This window comes from Brassica oleracea, chromosome C1 (assembly GCF_000695525.1).
Source record: "Brassica oleracea var. oleracea cultivar TO1000 chromosome C1, BOL, whole genome shotgun sequence".
Classification (NCBI taxonomy): Eukaryota; Viridiplantae; Streptophyta; class Magnoliopsida; order Brassicales; family Brassicaceae; genus Brassica; species Brassica oleracea.
The window spans coordinates 19163503-19182303 of record NC_027748.1 but is presented as its reverse complement, the minus strand read 5'-3'; the positions used below and the strand labels follow the sequence as shown (position 1 = coordinate 19182303).

Sequence of the window (18801 nt, the reverse complement as noted above, 5' to 3'; positions counted from 1 at the left end):
CACCAGAAGGTGAAAGAGAATCTAGAGAAGAGAACTGAGCAGTACACTAAACATGCCAATAAGGGCCGCAAAGATGTTGTATTTGAACCAGGGGAGTGGGTTTGGTTGCATATGAGGCAAGAAAGGTTTCCTAACCAGAGGAGTTCCAAGCTAAAGCCAAGAGGAGACGGTCCATTCCAAGTTATTCAGAGGATCAACAACAATGCCTACCGCCTTGACTTACAAGGTGAGTTGAATGTGTCTTCAACTTTCAATGTTACTGATCTATCTCCTTGTTTTGCAGATGAACCAGTTTTGAGGCCAAAACTTTTTGAAGAGGGAGGGAATGATGAGGACATTCAACCAGAGCTTGAACCAGACTTAACTGAACCTGATATTCAGGACATGATCAGCAACATTACCAAACCAGAGACAGTTCAAGACGTGCCACTAGTGCCAGTACCAACCGTATTCAAGGGAGCTATCACTAGACAAAGAGCTAAAGTACTTCAACATAAATTTAATGAGAGCATGATACTTGCTTCTGATCTTGGACAGGTTGAGGATTCAAACTTGAAGAAAGATGAGCTAGAGAGTGAACCGGCTGAGAAGAATCAAGCATCAAGTGAAGATAAATGGCCATTCATTCCGGAACAAGGCCACAACAACCTGATGATCATTGCCATAGAAGATCAATTTGCCTAGCAAGACTCTTGGACGGATCTAGCAACTAGGCCAAGCCCTTTGTGTGTGCTCTTTTCCTTGCTCTTGGTTTTGTCCCAAATGGGTTTTCCGGAGGAAGGTTTTTAACGAGGCCACAACCTGCTTTACACATGTCCTAAGTGCTATCTCGGTACTAGGCTATGAAGACTTATGTCATTACCTTATGTTTTCATTTTAGACTATAGTTTTGTTTCTCATTTATATTTCGTGCCCTAAGGAGCTTGTTCCTTTAGTTCTTATTTATATGTTTCGCAAACCCTCATTTTGTGGCAGACTTTGAATAAACATAAACTTTTTTTCTAAAGAAAACCCTAGAGCTCTCTAGCAAGAACTCGTCTCCTCTCTCATTGCCTTGTGAGACCAGTACCTCCACGGCCTTGAGAACCCTGTGTTGTATCACGAGCTTTCCATCTCTCGTGTGGTGCACTTCGATCCATCCATCCGTTCCTGTCCAGATCCCTTTGGTTGATTAGATCAGTCCAAAACCGGATCACCCTTGTGCTAGATCGGCTCCTTCTCTCTTGCTTGGGAATCATATAGCCTTTGTCAGCTTAGGCTTGTATCCCTAACTGTCATCACAACTTCTGAAATAAACTTGTATGAAATATATACACTAATCAAAAATATTGTAATCATTACTTGTATATGAAGGCAACGTTATTTCTAAGCGTTGAATTTATCATGGTTGTATATTTAAAACCCTAAATCATCTGCTGTTGCTGCTGAATCACCAATACCGAAGCTTGGCATTTAAGATCTTGTGAAGCCAAGAGATCTCCAACCACGCCAAGTTCTTCGAACTCACTCCATTCCTCAAGCCCTTCTGTGAAAACACTCTTCCTTCCTTTCTCTCTTCCGACGATGAACAGATCATATTCATTTGCAATCGATTTTAACAGTGTTGATATTTGTGAGGCGTCATCCACTACTTGCTCGGAGTAGATAATGCTGACACCTTCAAGAACATTGCTCTTCACGTCTCTGAGCAGTTCTAAATCGAGCATTCGATCCCAATCAGTTACTTGTTTGGCTCTTTGTTCAGAAGAGACCAGACAAACCACTGTGATCTTTATCCGTGCGTTACGAGCCATTCGCTTGGCGAGTGTTAAGGCTTCTCTATCGTCTTTACCTCCAAGGAAAAGCATGCATACTTGGTAAGATGAGAAGTTTGCAGCCGTCTCTCGGATCGTTCTCCTGCCATTGTTGCTCCGGTAGATGAAGATTCCGACAGAGCAAGGAGAGAGCTCGAGGACGCTCTTGTTCAGTTTCCGGATCATGATACTGTCGGAAACAATGGCAGATCCATCAGCAGACCAAGTCTGGTGAAAAGGAAGGATGATGAGAGACGTTGTGTTGTTCAAAGCGAGCATACATATGTCTCCATGCATCGTCTTGGGAACAGATATAGCCGTGTAAGTGCTGACGAAAACAGAGCCGAAGAAATCTTTGTGGAACTGATCAAAGGAGGCAATGACGCTCTCGGAGTTATAAGAAGTGTCCTCGCTTTTTCTTGTTTGCAAACGGTGAGAGATGAAAACCGGAGAAGCTCGTCCTATGAGCTCCATCAAGTGAAGGACGTAAGTAGCTACAGGACTTTCTCTTGAAGGACAAGTAGCTTCAAGGAGATTGATCATGGGATGAATGTCGTCGGTTCTGTAGATACACGACAGAACCCTCAACTCGGAGTTTGGTTTCATGTGAAGCATGTTCCGCTTCTCGTATCCTGCATACATCCTCGAAGGATCGTATATACGTCTCAAGATCGGAGGTATGATTGCAGAGTTCAACAAGATGTAAAGAGATAAGATGGTGAAGGTCACAGGCCGAATAGACTGCAAAATGAAGGGAAAAAAAACAACTCAACGGGTTTGTATCTCAAAAATGTTATAAACATGCATATGTCAAATGTAATAATATACTTACTCCTCTTTGGAACCCAAACGCATAAGCGCCGAACTCGAAGATGCCTTTAAAGGACATAATAAGAGACAGAGCAAGGCAGTCATTTGCGGGCATACGGAACAACAAGGCAGGGAGTGTCGTGAGGGCGAATTTGACGACAAAGGATACAAACACGATGATGAAGATACTTTTGAAATCTGTCCAAGAGTGTAACATAGAAGTATCAAACTCTTCGGCGGATGTAGCCACGAAGAAGGGAAGGAATGTGCCGAAAACCGCGGACTCGAACTTCTGGACGATGGCAGATCCCAAAGGCGGTCCGTGCGGAACCGCTAGGCCTAGAATAAAAGGTCCGATGAAAATAGATTGCTTGCACCAATCCGCAAGAACGGCTGATCCAAACACAAGAATGATGATTAAATATATATAGAATTTCTTCACGGGACGACCAGAAGGTGTTCTGTTGATGATAACGAACATCAGTGGCCTGAAAACGTATATGGCGAAACAAACAAAGACCACCCCTGTCCCTGCACGCTTCAAAGGACGGTTTCCGACAACAACATCTCCGATGAATATGGAACCAAGCCGAGTTTTCTCTTCCCTGAGTTCCTTTAAGAAGACGAGAACCGCAGAGAGGACCGAGGTGCTGAAGTCACTGATCACAGCAGATGACATAGCGAGACGGCCAAGCTCTGAGTTCTGCAGCCTCAGCTCGAAAAGAAGGTTTCCGATTACAGGAAAGGACGAAAGGCATTGGATGGAGTAGATGAAGATGATTTCGAAGAAATTCACAACCGGTTCTCCCTTTTTGGTTCCTACATCTCTTAAGATGACGAAGAAGATGAAGGAGCAAACCGTTATAGAGAGCAACACAGAGGAGAGGCCGATGGTGATGGCTTTCTTCCCTGTGTTGCGGACTAGACTCAAGTCCATTTTAACTCCCATCAAGAACCAGAACATCATGTAAGAACACGCACCAACCAGACCAAACAGAGTGTCTTTGTAGTCTTCTGTCGAAAAGAAATTCCTCGCGGGTGTATTCTCTTTCATAAACGACTTGCTGAGAAGAATTCCTGTCTGCAAAAAAAAAAAAAAACAAAACACATTTAGTCGAGCTTGAATCAAAGTAAGAAACAGTTTTTAAAGATTCGCTTTACTTACAAGCATGTGGGAAGTGAAACGAATCATGCCAAGACGTTTGAAGAAGAAATGGAAGAATTGCCATAGCACGGTGACGATGAGGAAAATGATCTCAACATGTGGAAACATGTAGTTCCAGAACTCAATGTTGGCTTTAGGATCTTGGAGCTTAGTGGATGGCCATATCCCGCTCGAGCTCGGATTCATGGGCAGGACGCCGCAGATTGTGTTTGCTTCTCTCCATGTGTCTCTAAGGTAAAGACTCATATCATCTCCGAACTCCATTGTGACCCAAAAAGAAAAAAAAAAGGGTTTCTAACAAGAACAAAGATGATAGAAACAAAACAAGATCAAATGATTATGAAAAGAATTGGAAAAAAACTACAACTGTTTTAAACAAAATGTTTTTGTTAACGGAATTGGAGTGAAACGAAACAACATCTGCTTTTTGTTTCTTTTTAATAACCAATTCTCTAATAATAGTCAAATCTTGTGGTAACAAGAGGCGGCAACATACATTTTTACTTTACAGATTTCTGGTTAATGGTTATTTGTTAGGTTATTACAGCTTGTTTAGTTGTTAATTTAAGCGTCCATCTACTTCAACAGACAAATGTATTAGAAAATAGCTTCAAGAAAATATTTATAACATTTTCAAGATTCCAAAATATTTTTTTTAAATAGCAAAAAAGACAAATGCAGCAAGAAAAACTTCACAAACTTTGATCCTGGCCAATCTCTTCCCCCCTTTCTCTATGTTCCTGCAACCTCAAAACACCAAACACGATGCAATGGCCAGTTAGCATCTGCGTTTGCCCCTAAACCCTAAAACGCTAAACTCCATTACACAACCATGTTTTCAGAGTTCACAGTATGGGTTTAACTACATATTTCAATTCAGACTGAGACGAAACTACCAACAAGCCATATTATGACCATGGAGAGTAGATAAATACCTTGGGGATGCAGCAGTAGCAGTCTTTGACTATTGGAAAGGTTGTTAGTTGGCGAAAACGTTGAGCCTAACGCGAGCAGTGACATCAGGGTGAAGTTTGAGTTCGGCTATGTATTCTCCCGTTTCACGGATCTCCGGAAGAGAGACAAGGCGCTTGTCTATATCCCTGTTAAAACCTCAGCCACAGAAGTAATCATATTAGGCTTTTCAAAGAATTTTGAAAGCTTGAAGCATCTGAGAAACTATCAAAATTTTCAGTGTTATGTTACCTTTGGAGCTGCGCCTTGATGATGTCAACAAGGTCTTGTGCTGTGACACTGCCGTAAAAAGAAATATCAAGTTAAAAAAAGGCTAGAAATGATTCTGAAGGCCACGAAAATTTGGATTGGGTTAACACAAGACTTACGATCCAAATATTTGTTTGCCCTTACCGCCCTTGCGTTTAACCTTGAAAGCCCCAACGGTTTCGAATACGGTAGCCAATTGTAGCGCCTCTTCTTTCACCTGAAAAAGGAATATTAAAACAACCACCAAAATTCCAAACAAGAGCTTTTCTTGATCACTCAAAAGTCAAAACACACATGATGAGCAAAGCAAAACAAAACAATGAATGTACTCATCTCAGATTACCCTTTGCTTTTCTGCCTCTATCCTTTCGTTTTCCATCTTCATTTCCCTAGCAAAAGAACAACAACAACAACAAGGGTTTGTAAAACGCATGTAAGAGATTTTGATATACGAAATGAAGAGAGTTCTGAAGTTGAGGGGTGACTTAATGTATTGAATGTGAATTACTTGAGCAGAAGCGGAGTCATGAGCTGAGCCTTTCCAGTGGGCAAGAGGAAGTTTCTGAAGAAACCCGCTTTCACGTCCAGTAATTGCCCTTGCTTGCCCAAGTCCAACACATCCTCTTTCAAGATTACCTTCAACAAACAAATCCAGCCAGGAACAAAACTAGAGATATAAAAGGTGTCTACTTTGATGATGAAAATACAAAGATTAGCACTAGGCTTATTCAAGTTATCTTTCATCTACATCAAAATCAAAATCAAAAAGACTTTACCTTGCGGAGTTTCTTGGCTTTCTTCTGGGCAACAACCTCCAAAGTAGACCTTCGCTGGGATACTTTTAGTGTTTCATTTCCGACGACATTGAAGGTGTGAGACGAACAAAGCGAGGAGCTCCACGAGAGTGACAAAGACGAAGAAGCCATTGGCGAAGCTTATTCAGTTCCCGAGCAGAGAGATGAGAGAAGCGCTTTCTAGTCTTATCTTCTTCTTATCGGCTTCTTCCGCAACATATGATTTTTCTCAGTGTTTCGAATTTGACCCCATAAGTTTTTGGTCTTTTGGTTTTCTTCCTTGTACTCTCTTAATTTAACTTATGTACCTAACATATTTATTCTTTATACTAATGTTTGTTCACTACAATTTTAATCGATTATAAAATGACGAATACAAACGTTGAACTATTAAATGTATCATATTTGTTGAAAATTTAACGTATTAGAGCTCATTTTAATTATTTTTAAGACTGCATATGCACACAAAAAAAAATTAAGTTTTACGGCTAACACAAATCACCAAAATCAATAGGCAACATCAATTGTAAAATGACAAAAGGAGATTAGGTTTTCTGCTCTCGATTTTTTTACTTTTGACTCTCCATAATTGATTTCATTTTCTACCTCTATAAAGTTGTGTTTTCGTTCTCGTTTCTCTTTCATTGATATGAGTTTAGTTTCTTTTTTTAACTTCTTCTATGTATTCAATGAATCACATAAGTGTCAATTAAAAAAGATGGACATATGTAAAATTAGTTCCACTGCAGATACATATCTAAAAATCAAAATTTTGAAGAAAATCACCGGCAAACTATATTCACAGGTTAGTGTTCAAATCTAATATATCAAGCTGTTATAGACTATAAATGTAGACTCGAAATATAAATGGTTTTCTAGTATATATTCACCAGTTTGGTCTGAAAATCATATAATTCTATAACAACAAAACAAATTACTTATTTTATTAACATACGCTTTTAAGGTTTAGTTACTTAACGGTATACCGATAAAAAAAAATATAATACTTTACCATTCTAGTATATGTAAACTATGTATAAACTAAGAACTTTTTGATTTATCAAATGATAAACCAGAAGACTTATAATAAATAGTTCAAACTTCTCATTCTTACAATTATAATAGCTAGTTAGGGTATTAAGGAGAAACAAATATCAGACGAATTATCAAATCTCTCATTCTTCGAACAAACTCAAAAAGGAGGTGATTGAAATCTTGTCATAATATTTCATTAAAAGCTTTTTAGGAATAAAAGTCAAGACTAAATTATTTAATCTAAATGAAATAAAATATATAGTGCTTCCATTATTAAATATCACTTCGATTTGAAGAATTGTATTTTTAGGATTGTTAGGATCAAATAACATATTAGAAACCACCTATTTAAAAATAATAATTTTTATACATAAAAGTATATACATTAGAGTAAACACATAAATCAAAACCAATACCTTTTGCTAATTTACAATCACGTTTTTGGTAAGTTAATCAAAACAATCATTTCATTTACTTTATATGGTATATAATTAACTTTAGTGATATTTACATAGATGCATATAGTATATTTTAATATAAATATTTACTATTGACATTTCCTACTCATATGATTTTATTAACATTTGCATATTTGCTGTAACAAAAATTTAAATCGTTAATCACAAAACTTTTAGTGTGAGATTTTTCAATAAAAAATTTAAAATTAAAATATTAATATCTCAATAAATTTTTCACTGTAAATTTGAAATTAACATATTTTTATATTTTTATACAGTATCTAATTTATTTTAAATGATATTAATATATATATATATGTATGTATATATATATAATATGAATATCTATTAATAAGACTTCATATTCATACGATTTATGATTTTTTTTTTGCTGTCATACGATTTATGATCATTTGCATTATGTTTGAACAAAAAAAAAGTTAAACTATTGATCACAAAATTTTTAGTGTGTGACTTTTATCATTTTTAGTAATTTATAGCCGTTTTAAAAAATTCAAAATATAACATATAAGAAAAAATCTAATTTTTTTTATTATATGTTTAATGTGATTGTTTAATTTATTTTAATAATATAAAGTTAAAACAAAAAGAGAAATGATACAAAATTGTTATCAAATATGTATTACTCATAATCATTAAATGTCATATATATATGTTAATCATATTAGGTAATTCTGTAGCTTTTATTTAAGAAAAGAAAAAATATTATTTTGTACACTACTAATCAATTTGATTAGTTTAATAAAAAATATAGTATATATTTATATGAACCAAGTTGTTTTTCTAAGGATTCTAAGAATCATCCTCGTGATGGTATGTGGCTACGAAAACATGTTGTATTGCTCGAGGATTAATATATAGGGGATTATCCTAAAGATAGCAGGAATTGTGAAAGCTTATAAAATCATTTTGAAGCCTTATTAATTATTTGTAAAAGTATTAAAATATTTATAAAGCCTTATAAAACAGTTATAAGATTTGTTAAGTAATGGATAGCAGTTTATAAATTAGTTTTAGAAGCTTAAAATCAATTTTAAACAATGCATAAATGAAATAAAAGATTTTAAAACATTTAATAATTTATAGTGATAAAACTCCTCAACTATTTCAGAATCAGAAGAAAATCCCTAAACTAAATTTTCAAAATTATAAACCTTCAACTTATAAACCGTTAATGTATGTCACCTAGCGTCACGATAATCTTTTACGATTTATTACTTTTAGAATTTTAATATTTTTTTAAAAAAATTTACGGATCCAAATCCGGATCCGGAGACTTACGTATAATAAAATATTTATGCGAATATTTGAAACCGGATATCCGGAAGACACGAATCCGGATCGGGATACTAAAATTACGGTTCCAACGGATTTGGATCCAGATACCCTAAATTTTCTAGATATCCGGATATGTCCAACCCATGACCAAAACCTCTCCAAACTAGTTTAACATTTTAATCTCATCAATTTTGATTTGCATTCTCACGAACCATCTCCTTCTCTGTACTGTTTTTCCAGCTGATTGCTTACATAAATTTCCGTTGTCATACGTTATAATTGTTCTTATTGTATCTCTCGCTTAGCGGCATCTCAAACCAATGCATATTCTAAGGGGAAAAAATTTTCAAAATAAGGACTTAAGAGTTGATTACTTTAACCTTGAATCTTCAAAAAAAATTCTCTAAAATTTTATTTAGTTACATTATAGTCCTTGACATTAACAAAAGTTACTAATAAAGATAAAGTTTCACAAAAACATGTAAACATATATTTAATATTTTATACAACACACAATATTACAGTATTATACAATAAAATTACATATAAATTAAATATATAATAAAACAACACACATAAACACAAAATTTAGAAGTTATATACATATAAAATACCTAATACTCAAGCATTATTTCTGTATTTTTATTTTTTATTTACGTGTAGAATGTATTTTTATTTTGTATGAGCTTTATTTAATGTATTTTCTATTGTGTGAACTTTATTTTAATGTTATGTAATATTTATCATATATTTATTTTGGAAGTTATTATAAATTAAGCTTCGTATACATATTTGTGAAAAGAAATAATTACACGGATCAAAAGAAAGAAAAAGATAGTTTTGAAGTTCTGAATAGTGAAACATTTGAGGTTGGGTTGGAATTGAACAAAATTTCAAAATTTGAGAATTTGAAGTTGGGTTGGAGATGCTCTTAGAATAATAATTTAGCATCACATGTAAGTAATTATTTCATTATAAAACTATTATTTGGCTTCCAATTGGTTTAGGTGTATAGATCTAGTCTTAAAATAATAATTAGCTAGGTAATTTTTCCGTACTCATGCACAGATATAAATAGTCTAAAGTAAATATACTATAATAATTGATTGCTATTCACTTTTAATTTTAAATTAATTTATAATTTGTATGCATCATTTATATTAATAATATTATATTACTTTAATATACATATGATTTTATATATGTTATATCTAATTGGTTTTGTTGTTTTTACAGTCGATTTAGTTGTCATTTAAGTAAATTGGATTGCATCTCTGAATTCAACTGTAATATTTTTATTCAATATATTAAAATTTTGATTAATTTCTTATTTGCATTTAGGTGGTTGTTGTTTTAGATATGTAAATTTATTTTATGAAAATTATGTATAACTTAAAATATATTATGCTTAGAATGAAATAAAAAAAATAAACTAAAGTATCTGATTCTAAATTACATAAATTAAAATAACGATAATATTTCGAAGTCTCATGCGTATATAAATTTTACAAAAGAACTAAATTGTAACTGTTGGTTAATATTTTATTTTCATTTTTAATATGTTTTGAGTTGTCCTATAATTTATATTTATTAAATAAATGACTATTCTTATCGTACTTAAATCTATGATTTTAGATATACGTTGGATTAGTCGAGTCACTCATGTTGTGAGTATACTGAGTTACATATATTCTTTTAAAATGAAGTATAATTATTTTTTTATTATAATTAAGTCAAATAAAATCAATTTTATTTATTTTTTAAATGTGCATGTATTTTCATAATATTTATCAAATTATATGTTGATGTTTTAAAAAAATATTATAAAATAAAGTGATGATCAATAGGAAGTTACATGCATAAGTAGCTGATACATTTCAATATTTACAATAATTAAAATATTTTATAAATTCTAAATAATTTTATGCCTTTGATTTATTGAATGAAACCTGAAATTTATTTTAAATAATCCTAAAAATGAGAATTCAGATTTGCTTTGGTATTTTGATTATGGTTCTATTAAGTTTCACAAACATAAAAACATAAAATTTAAAAGTAAATTTAATATTAAGAAAACTAATAACTTAAATAATGATAAAATATAATATATCTACCTCATTAAACTATTTTGTAACTATTTGATTATGTTTATTTTTAAAAAAAAAATTTATTTTTTAGAATCTCTTAAAAATAACCAGTAAACTGAATTATGATTTTATTTGAAAATAATATTATATAACTAAAATATAATTTATCGATATTTTTATGTAATTGAAAGATATTATTGTCAATTAAATATATGAAAATAAATAAAATATTTCAATAATACTAATTATAATCTATTTTAGTTAATTAAACATATATAAGCTTATGTTACTTAACTATTTTATGTAATCATCTAAGAAAATAGATAGATATATAAAAATATTTCTATTACTTTGAATTTTTTGTATTGTTTAAGATTATGTTTCAAAAGAAATAATATTTTTTTTTCTAATATCAAGATTATCTGTGTAAATTGTTTTTAATGAAATCACATTATATAAAATTTTATACTTTTCATCTAATAAAATCTAGATATAAACAAAGTATTTTATTACTTTAAAAGTATATTTTATGTTATTTAAAAATCTTTTTTAAATGTAATATTACTATTTTGTGAACTTACCTTTTTTATGAAATCATGTTATATATACATATTTTTCGTTTTTCAATTTGTTGTTTAACTTTATAAGAAATTTCCTGTTTTATTATATGTATATGTTTTTGGAAAATTCTAAAAAGAATACTAAATAAAAAATAATAATAGTATTTTAAGTGTAATATTTTTAATTAATTAAGGGTATCAGAGTAATCAACCATCGTGATAATTAACGTGAAAACAACACATATGAAACTGACTTCTCAAATAATATTATAAAAATTTAGCACCAAACGTCTATGCTTTGTTTAATTGTAAAAAAAAAAGTATATTAGTTTAGCAGCAAATAATTTTCGTTGTAAAAAGATATATATATATATATATATATATATATGTATTTCTTTTTTTGATTAACTTGGGATATCTCGGACTTATAGAAAAGACCTGACTAATCTCCAAGTGGATTAATATATAGTTTCCTAATAATTGGTATTGGCTTAGCCGCAGTTTTAAAATAATAACTTAGCACCAAAGAATTGAAAAGTTCTAAAATGATTTGTGTGTTTTCAAGACTTTTGGCTGGATTTGGATGAGAAATAGAAGAGATCAATGAAAGGCCCTTTGTTGAGCAAGAGTGGTCATATCACAATCATTGGCGATTCTTCATCAACTGATGAGCAAACACCACTTAAAGGTTGTTCAATCGTGTCATCCATGTACACAAGAACGTTTTTGGAACTCGATCGAGTTTGCTGTGAGTTTGGTCCAAATTGTTGCAGCAATAGTAGTTTTGACTCGAGCAAAAGGTGAACATCCAGAGACAACAAGGATCATTGGTTATGCTTGTGGTTGTATTGGCGATGTTGGCACCACCCAAATTTTATCTCAGAGATAAGGTACAAATTATATTTCTAATCTTTCATTTGTTGGCTAGTAAAGCTAAATTGATTGGTAGGATTATATGTTTGAAATAGGAGAAAATGGGATAATGGTTAGTTGGTTTGCAGAATCAACGCTGTGGTGGACATTTTGAGTACAATAGTTACATATTTCTTCGTGGGTTGGTTTGTGCTGCTCCAAATGAGTTTCTGATTCGGGGAAGCTTCTAGGGTTTCGATTTGTCTTTTGGCGTTCATCTCGTGTCTTCTACTTCTTCTTCTTCTTCACTCTCTTTTCCTCGCATCTTAGATACGGTCAAGTTTTGTTTTAAAAAAAAAATTATTACCGAAATTGCTGTTTCAAACTGATTTTGTTACTGTTCTTTCAATTAATTTGTGGGTTTGTTTAAAAATGGATCCTTGCTCTGTCTTTACATCGAGTTAGGCCTATGGGTTTTTAGATCCTGTCGGCTTGTAGTTTGTTAGTTTTGCTTGGTCAGTGACACTGAAAAAGCTTATATTTATTTTCTGGAGATGCATTTTCAAATTGGGGATAAGAAAAGGAATGATCTTTCTTTTGTGTTCTGTAATTTTATTTTTTTCATCATTGGCATTTTTTCATTGGTGAAGTTCAGAGTTTATGTTTTAACTCGTATACTCATTTTAAATGTTTTAAAGGCCTAGCCTCTTCTTCAAGAGATTTTTACAAGCACCAGCCCTGTTGAAAGCAGTAAACTCATCAGAAAGGATAAAGTAGATAGATAGTAAACTCTCAGTAAACTCATCTTTCTGATTTTTTTTTCCAAGAGTTGCATTTGTTTGTTTGTTGAACATGATGTCGTTGCTTGTGTTTAATTCGTTTCCATTTTGGTTTTGTGTCTCTCTTGTTATACTGCGCTCAAGTTTCAATTCTTTGTTACAACTTACAAGTTGTTGACTTTTGGGTTCATGACTTACAACGTCACGCATGTTTGTGTATGACGTTAAAATCATAAAGACAAATACTTTTCGATTACTAAAGTGTATGAGTCTGTATGTCTTAAGCTAGTTTTATACACTAAAGGAAACAATTTTTTTTGGAACATTTTTTTTTTTGGAACACCACTAAGGGAAACGTTTATTTATTCCTAACTTGTAATGGTGTTGCCGTCTGTTGTTGCATTAATACCCACTTTGTTTCATTATTCCACCACTGAAGACCTTTTTGATGAAAATGAAGATGTTAGAAAGAAAAAGTAGTTTTGGAGTGGAGTCTTCAATATCAAAAGATTGATATGTTTGATGGAATAATGGTATCTAGTGTTTTGGTTATGTTTTATATCAGTTTATAATTTGTTTGATGAAATATGTGATAATAGGTTTTGTTTTGATTATGGACAGGTCCTGGTTGTCTAAGAAGGAAAAGAGTAATTTATGGAAATTTTCTGTTAAGTGTGAAGTTTATATGTTGTAATCTGTAAACTTTGAGTGTTTCAAAAAAAAAAAAAAAAAAAAAAATCTGTAAACTTTGAATTTTTAGTTGAAACAAAACAATGGTCATGTTCGTTTGCTCACCCAGATGATCCATCTGGGTGAAGATGCAAATCGATGTTCGTTTTGTGCATTAATGTTACTTCTAGATGGATCATCCAGCTGAATTTTTTAAAACTCATCTCAAATTATTACCCAAATGAAGCTGAGTCTTGATGGTGCATCTGGATGCAGATGCATCTAGTTCAGTCCAAAATGATAAATGACAAAAATAGCCTTTTAAAATCAAAATGTTATTTTCAAACCCTAAATTCTATTTTTTTGCAAATATATTTTTCGGTTATAACCAAAAAATGAATTTTCTCGCAAAAACTGAAAAACACACTTTCCCGCCAAAACCGCAAGATGTGTTTTTCCGAAAAAAAACGTAAAACACACATTTCCATAAAAACACATTTTTCAACCAAACCAGAAAAACCACACATTTCGACCAAAACCGAAAAACGCATTTTCTCGTCAAAACAAAAAAAATCGCATTTTCCCGCCAAAACCCCAAAAAATGCATTTTCCCGCAAAACTCCAAAAAGCATTTTCCGGCCAAAACCGCAAAAAGCATTTTCCCGCCAAAATCAGAAAAATGCATTTTCTCGCCAAAACCGGAAAACGGAATTTTCCCGCCAAAACCGTAAAAACGCATTTTCCCGCCAAAACTAGAAAAGAACTGGAAAACGCATTTTCTCGCCAAAATCGGAAAAACGCATTTTCCCGCTAAAATCGGAAAAATGTATTTTCCCACCCAAAACCGGAAAAATGTATTTTCCCGTCGAAACCGCAAAAATGTTTTTCCCGCCACAATCATGAAAAAACTTTTCTCGCCAAAATCGCGAAAAAAACTTTTCCCGCCAAAATCGTAAAAAAAATTTTCCCGTCAAAAACACTTTTTCCGCCAAAACCGCAAAACACACTTTTCCCGTCCAAACCGCAAAAACGTATTTTTCCGCCAAACCCATAAAAACGTATTTTCCGCCAAAACCACAAAAATGCACTTTTTCGCCAAAAACACATTTTCTCTCAAAAACCGCAAAAATATTTTCCGCCAAAACCGTAAAAATGTTATTTTCTGCTGAAACTTAAAAAATTATATTTTAATCATTTTATTAACAAGTCCACCTGGATGTAGATGGAAGTTAAAAAATGAAAAGCAAACGAACATAATTGCATTCAGATGATTCATCTGGATGCATGGACGAAATGAATAAACGAACAACACCCAGATGGAGCATCTGGATGCATCTTCCAGATGTACAAATGTAATATTAGAGTCTGGACTTATATTTTATTTGACAGGTTTAGCAGAAGAAAAATGTAGATTACATTCATTACAAATAGGTTACGTTCATTTTTTTTTTATGTAAACGGACTTGAAACGGGCTTAATGATAAACTGGCTTCACATAAACGGGTTTGGTTTAAACGGGTTTGGTTTAAACGGGCTTTAAGTGGACATCTATTACACGGGATAGGACATAAACGGGTTCGGACGTAAACGGGTTCGGATAAGCCGTTTTAACATCCAGTTATGTTAAAAATTATGATTTACCACTCTGATAGAATAGTAATTCATCATTGTCCTTTGCAGGTTATGTATGGTTTTTCTTGCTTTCACTTCCATACGATATGTTCTTCCTAATCTGATATGGGCAACGACATGTTTTTGTTAAACGCTCTTTGCTCTGTGGGACGTTACTAAAGCGCGCGTGCATCAACAAATAAAACAGTGGCGGAGCATGGTGTTTTCTTCTTTTCGCATACAGTTCTTGTAATACTATGGACTAGAAACATATTTATTTATTTTGCTTGAAAACAAAAAAAAGCATATTTATTTATCAAAGCAAGGCCAATCAACTACTGACTATAGACAATTGAGAAAAAAAAAATTACTGACTAGACAATGATCTAGAATTACGCAGGGTGGCAGTAGTGATACTGTAAATTTGTATAATGATTATACATATCTATTCGATTTTACAAAGGTTTTTTTTGTAGCTGATGATTTTACAAAAGTTGTATGATGATTATACATATCTATTCGATTTCAGAATGCACGTAATCTCTGAACACGAAGTTCTTCTCTTTCTCATGTAAAGCATATGCAGAAGCAGCCGAGATTAGAGCTAAACCGGCCAGAACCAACCGAATCTGGACATCTGAAGGAACACCGGCCGTGGCGGCCAACAAAACCGTTGTTCCGACAAGGAACTTCTTGACGATCTGGAAACCGTTGTATGCTCCTTTGCAAGAGGAACACACTTGTGTATGCTGCTCAAATCTATCCAACATCTGTTTTTTTAAATGGTTCAATTACCACATTCAGACATGTCAGCTCTGACATATGTATATAATAATCAATGATGTCTAGAACGCATGGATTCAATGGCTTACCTCGCGCTTGGTTAAGACAGTGGAAGGGAGAGGTTGGTTAGCTGCAGTGGAGCCGAACCACTCAGGCTGACTCTTGCCATACCGTCTGAGCCAGTTTCTGAAAGATAGAACGAAACGGTCTGCTTGTGTTGGAGTGAACGTGAGCTTCGTGTACTGTTTGTTCACATCGTAGTCTGGTGACTCCATTGATTTAGAGAGGAATACTTTCTCTTGTCCCTGAAGTACAATCATGTCTCCGTCGTAGACTAAGTTGGAAGTCCAGTGTTCGTACCATCTTGGTACAACCTAACAAGAAACAACATCAGAAGACTCGTGCAGACAAACGAGATTTGACATGGAACCAAGCTTTACCTGCCACCAAGCAGGTCCAGGTACAGAGAACTGGAAGAAGTTACGGGCGCTGCAAACAATGGAACGGGTCTTCCCTGGAGCCATTGGTATATTGAATGAGCAAATCCATATAACCCATTTTTGGTTACCGACAATCGGTAGCTTCGCATCTATCTCAATTCTGTACACAATCCCAATAAGTAAGGAAACTGTATGCTAATCACTTATGTGTTGTGTGAGAAACTCAAGACTCACTTGTTAAGAGAATAGCACGGAGCAACGAATTTTGCGGTTATCTTTGGACTGTCGTCATTGGCACCTTGGAAACCCCAAGGACCACTTGACTCCACCTTGAAGGGCAATGGTTTGGCTCTATCTCTTCTTCCTGTAACCTATTTACAACATAGCCTGTCCTGAGGATGGTTTCTTTAGAGAAAACGTAAACACATATGGGCGCTTTGAGAGAGAGAGAGAGAGAAACACACCTTGTGATGAGCAAAATCGATATGGGAAGGATCAGATACGTTTTCCATGAGAGTATCATATCCATAGAAAAGATCCCTTTGAATTGTCACCGTTGAAAACTCTGGTTTATCGAAGTCATCCGGCAACCTAAAAAAAAAGAGAGAGTTAAAGATCAGATCAATATTAAAGTTTCCGCACTATACTCGTTTGGGTTGTTTACCTAGGGGGTTCAATGGAATTGGCTCTGTCCCATCCATTTTCATCAGGCCACACAAAGAGAAGACCTTGAGACACCATTGTTGGGAACTTAATAGCGCAAGCTCTAGGAGATTTAACAGCGCGAGCTTCAGGACCTGAAGTAGCAGCCTGTGGAATCCTAGTGCAGGATCCACACCCGGCAAAAGACCATCCATGATATGAACACTGCAAGTGTCCGTTCTCATCCAACCTTCCTTCCTACAAAACCACAATGCATCAATCAACACATGTACTTCCATATATACACACATTACAAAGCAACTCAAATATCCAGAAACTGATTAAAGCTGTTACCACTTAACCATAAAGACTTTCTTTTGTTCATGTCAATAAATATATAACTGTTCTGATTCTGATGTTAATATTATATTCAAAAACATGCATGAAGCTGACTTGTTTTTTTTTTTTAGGCAACTGAAGCTGACTTGTTATATGAATACTTTACAACAATAAACAATCATCTCCAATAGTTTATTCATCTAATCCAAATCAATAGACCTAATTAAAATACTTGTCTTTCAAGAACCAGAGAGAGAGATTACAGAGAGAGGAGCGAGCCGGTGAGGACAGAGGTCATCAAAGGCGGCCCATTTCTGATCGTTCCGATCGAACCACAGGACGAGGTCTCGACCCAGGAGCTGAAACCGGGTTGGCGAATTCGGATCCAGATCTTCAACCAGAGAAACCGGATACCAGTGATCTCTCCACTTGAACTCAGACCCTTCTTCTTCCTTATCTCCGCCGTGCTCTTCTTCGATCCGACTCTCCTCCGCCGGATCTGAAGTGGGTACTGAGGGTGGCGCGGCCACGCGAAGAGGGCTGTCGAGAAGTTTCGGTCTTTGAGGAGAAATCGAGACTCTGGACGGGAATTTCGCGGAGTTGGGAGATAAGAAGGGAATCTTTATGGATTTAGATTTGGTGAGTGTCGCTGAAGCTGAAGAGACTAAAACAACTGACATTGCTTCTTTCGTAGGAATGATTTTTGCTGAAGATTCTGAAACCTGCGAGAAGAAGAAGGAAGAGGAAGAAGAGATTGCGTGCAAGTTTTTGCGTTTTTCCATTTGGTGTTCTTGTCTTTTAACGCCAAATTGTTTGAACAAATGTTTAACACGTGGCGGATTTTGGCACTTGGCATATATGAACGCTAATCAGAGATCTCAATGTTTTGTTCTTCCAACCAAATCTATGGATGGGCACCAAACGACCAAATCTATGGCTTCTGCTTGTTTTCAATTTCAACATTAGCATCTGGGATTCTGGGTTTTCGGACCAGTTAAGCATCCAACAGTTTCGGATAAATGTGTAACGATATGATTTGACAGTCTTTTTCTCCAAATTTAGTTCCCTTAATAACTTTTTCCCCAACCATATGATTTGCCAATTGTGTTCTGTAACCTAAGTCCCGCTGCACAATTCTTCCGTAGGATCAAGATTTCTTGATAGCATAACTGGTATACTAATCCTCAGCTGTAGCTCATGATTAGGTAGCCCCAATGTCTTTATACTATTAAAGAAACTCTGGTGAAAAAACGAAGTCATCTTTTGAATTCATAAGCACATCACTAAACACTTCTCCCATGTCTGAATCAATGTCAGCAATTGTGCACATCACTATACACTTCTCCACCTATATTAACATGAAAAATTGTTAAGGAAAGATAAAAGTAAATCAGAGTAAGAACAAATAAGTGTAAAACTTATTAAACCTGTCTTGATTCAAACATTTGAGGCACAGATTTTCTA

The 18801-nt window shown here is 34.1% G+C and overlaps 3 protein-coding genes and 1 long non-coding RNA gene across 5 annotated transcripts; 1 reads left to right on the top strand and 3 right to left on the bottom strand.

The window, feature by feature from the left end:
* Positions 1-1328: 1328 nt before the first annotated feature.
* On the bottom strand, positions 1329-4258 carry LOC106298381 (cation/H(+) antiporter 4). The gene is made up of 3 exons (XM_013734531.1): positions 3769-4258; positions 2626-3684; positions 1329-2534 (listed from the first exon to the last, which is right to left on the bottom strand). Exons 1-3 carry the CDS (start codon positions 4030-4032, stop codon positions 1404-1406), a joined length of 2454 nt encoding a protein of 817 aa, XP_013589985.1. The 5' UTR covers positions 4033-4258; the 3' UTR covers positions 1329-1403.
* Positions 4259-4345: 87 nt separating this feature from the next.
* LOC106298472 (50S ribosomal protein L9, chloroplastic) lies at positions 4346-6020 on the bottom strand. 2 transcript variants are annotated; one of them, XM_013734641.1, is made up of 7 exons: positions 5766-6020; positions 5498-5625; positions 5333-5378; positions 5109-5206; positions 4972-5019; positions 4704-4868; positions 4346-4515 (listed from the first exon to the last, which is right to left on the bottom strand). In XM_013734641.1, exons 1-6 carry the CDS (start codon positions 5913-5915, stop codon positions 4748-4750), a joined length of 591 nt encoding a protein of 196 aa, XP_013590095.1. In that variant the 5' UTR covers positions 5916-6020; the 3' UTR covers positions 4346-4515; positions 4704-4747. The 2 variants fall into 2 exon arrangements, with proteins under 2 accessions (XP_013590095.1, XP_013590165.1); XM_013734711.1 differs by having other exon boundaries at positions 4346-4508.
* A 5726-nt stretch (positions 6021-11746) lies between these two features.
* LOC106292755 lies at positions 11747-13619 on the top strand. Its single transcript, XR_001260242.1, has 2 exons — positions 11747-12112; positions 13475-13619. It is a non-coding gene; the product is annotated as an uncharacterized LOC106292755 (long non-coding RNA).
* A 1881-nt stretch (positions 13620-15500) lies between these two features.
* Positions 15501-18205, bottom strand: LOC106314152 (pheophorbide a oxygenase, chloroplastic). The gene is made up of 7 exons (XM_013752085.1): positions 17601-18205; positions 17021-17256; positions 16821-16947; positions 16591-16727; positions 16357-16516; positions 16006-16290; positions 15501-15903 (listed from the first exon to the last, which is right to left on the bottom strand). Exons 1-7 carry the CDS (start codon positions 18117-18119, stop codon positions 15649-15651), a joined length of 1719 nt encoding a protein of 572 aa, XP_013607539.1. The 5' UTR covers positions 18120-18205; the 3' UTR covers positions 15501-15648.
* Between the last annotated feature and the right edge of the window lie 596 nt (positions 18206-18801).

What these genes read in the sequence shown, in the direction of transcription:
- LOC106298381 (XM_013734531.1), bottom strand. Translation starts at nt 4,032, where the DNA reads ATGGAGTTCGGAGATGATATGAGTCTTTACCTTAGAGACACATGGAGA. An exon ending in GTTTCACTTCCCACATGCTT is followed by an intron (nt 3,685 to 3,768) that starts GTAAGTAAAGCG and finishes TTTTTTTTGCAG; the next exon opens with ACAGGAATTCTTCTCAGCAA. An exon ending in CGTTTGGGTTCCAAAGAGGA is followed by an intron (nt 2,535 to 2,625) that starts GTAAGTATATTA and finishes TTCATTTTGCAG; the next exon opens with TCTATTCGGCCTGTGACCTT.
- LOC106298472 (XM_013734641.1), bottom strand. Translation starts at nt 5,915, where the DNA reads ATGGCTTCTTCGTCTTTGTCACTCTCGTGGAGCTCCTCGCTTTGTTCG. An exon ending in ATGACTCCGCTTCTGCTCAA is followed by an intron (nt 5,379 to 5,497) that starts GTAATTCACATT and finishes TTCTTTTGCTAG; the next exon opens with GGAAATGAAGATGGAAAACG. An exon ending in ATCAAGGCGCAGCTCCAAAG is followed by an intron (nt 4,869 to 4,971) that starts GTAACATAACAC and finishes AGGTTTTAACAG; the next exon opens with GGATATAGACAAGCGCCTTG.
- LOC106314152 (XM_013752085.1), bottom strand. Translation starts at nt 18,119, where the DNA reads ATGGAAAAACGCAAAAACTTGCACGCAATCTCTTCTTCCTCTTCCTTC. An exon ending in ACCGGCTCGCTCCTCTCTCT is followed by an intron (nt 17,257 to 17,600) that starts GTAATCTCTCTC and finishes GTGGTTTTGTAG; the next exon opens with GAAGGAAGGTTGGATGAGAA. An exon ending in AATTCCATTGAACCCCCTAG is followed by an intron (nt 16,948 to 17,020) that starts GTAAACAACCCA and finishes CTTTTTTTTTAG; the next exon opens with GTTGCCGGATGACTTCGATA.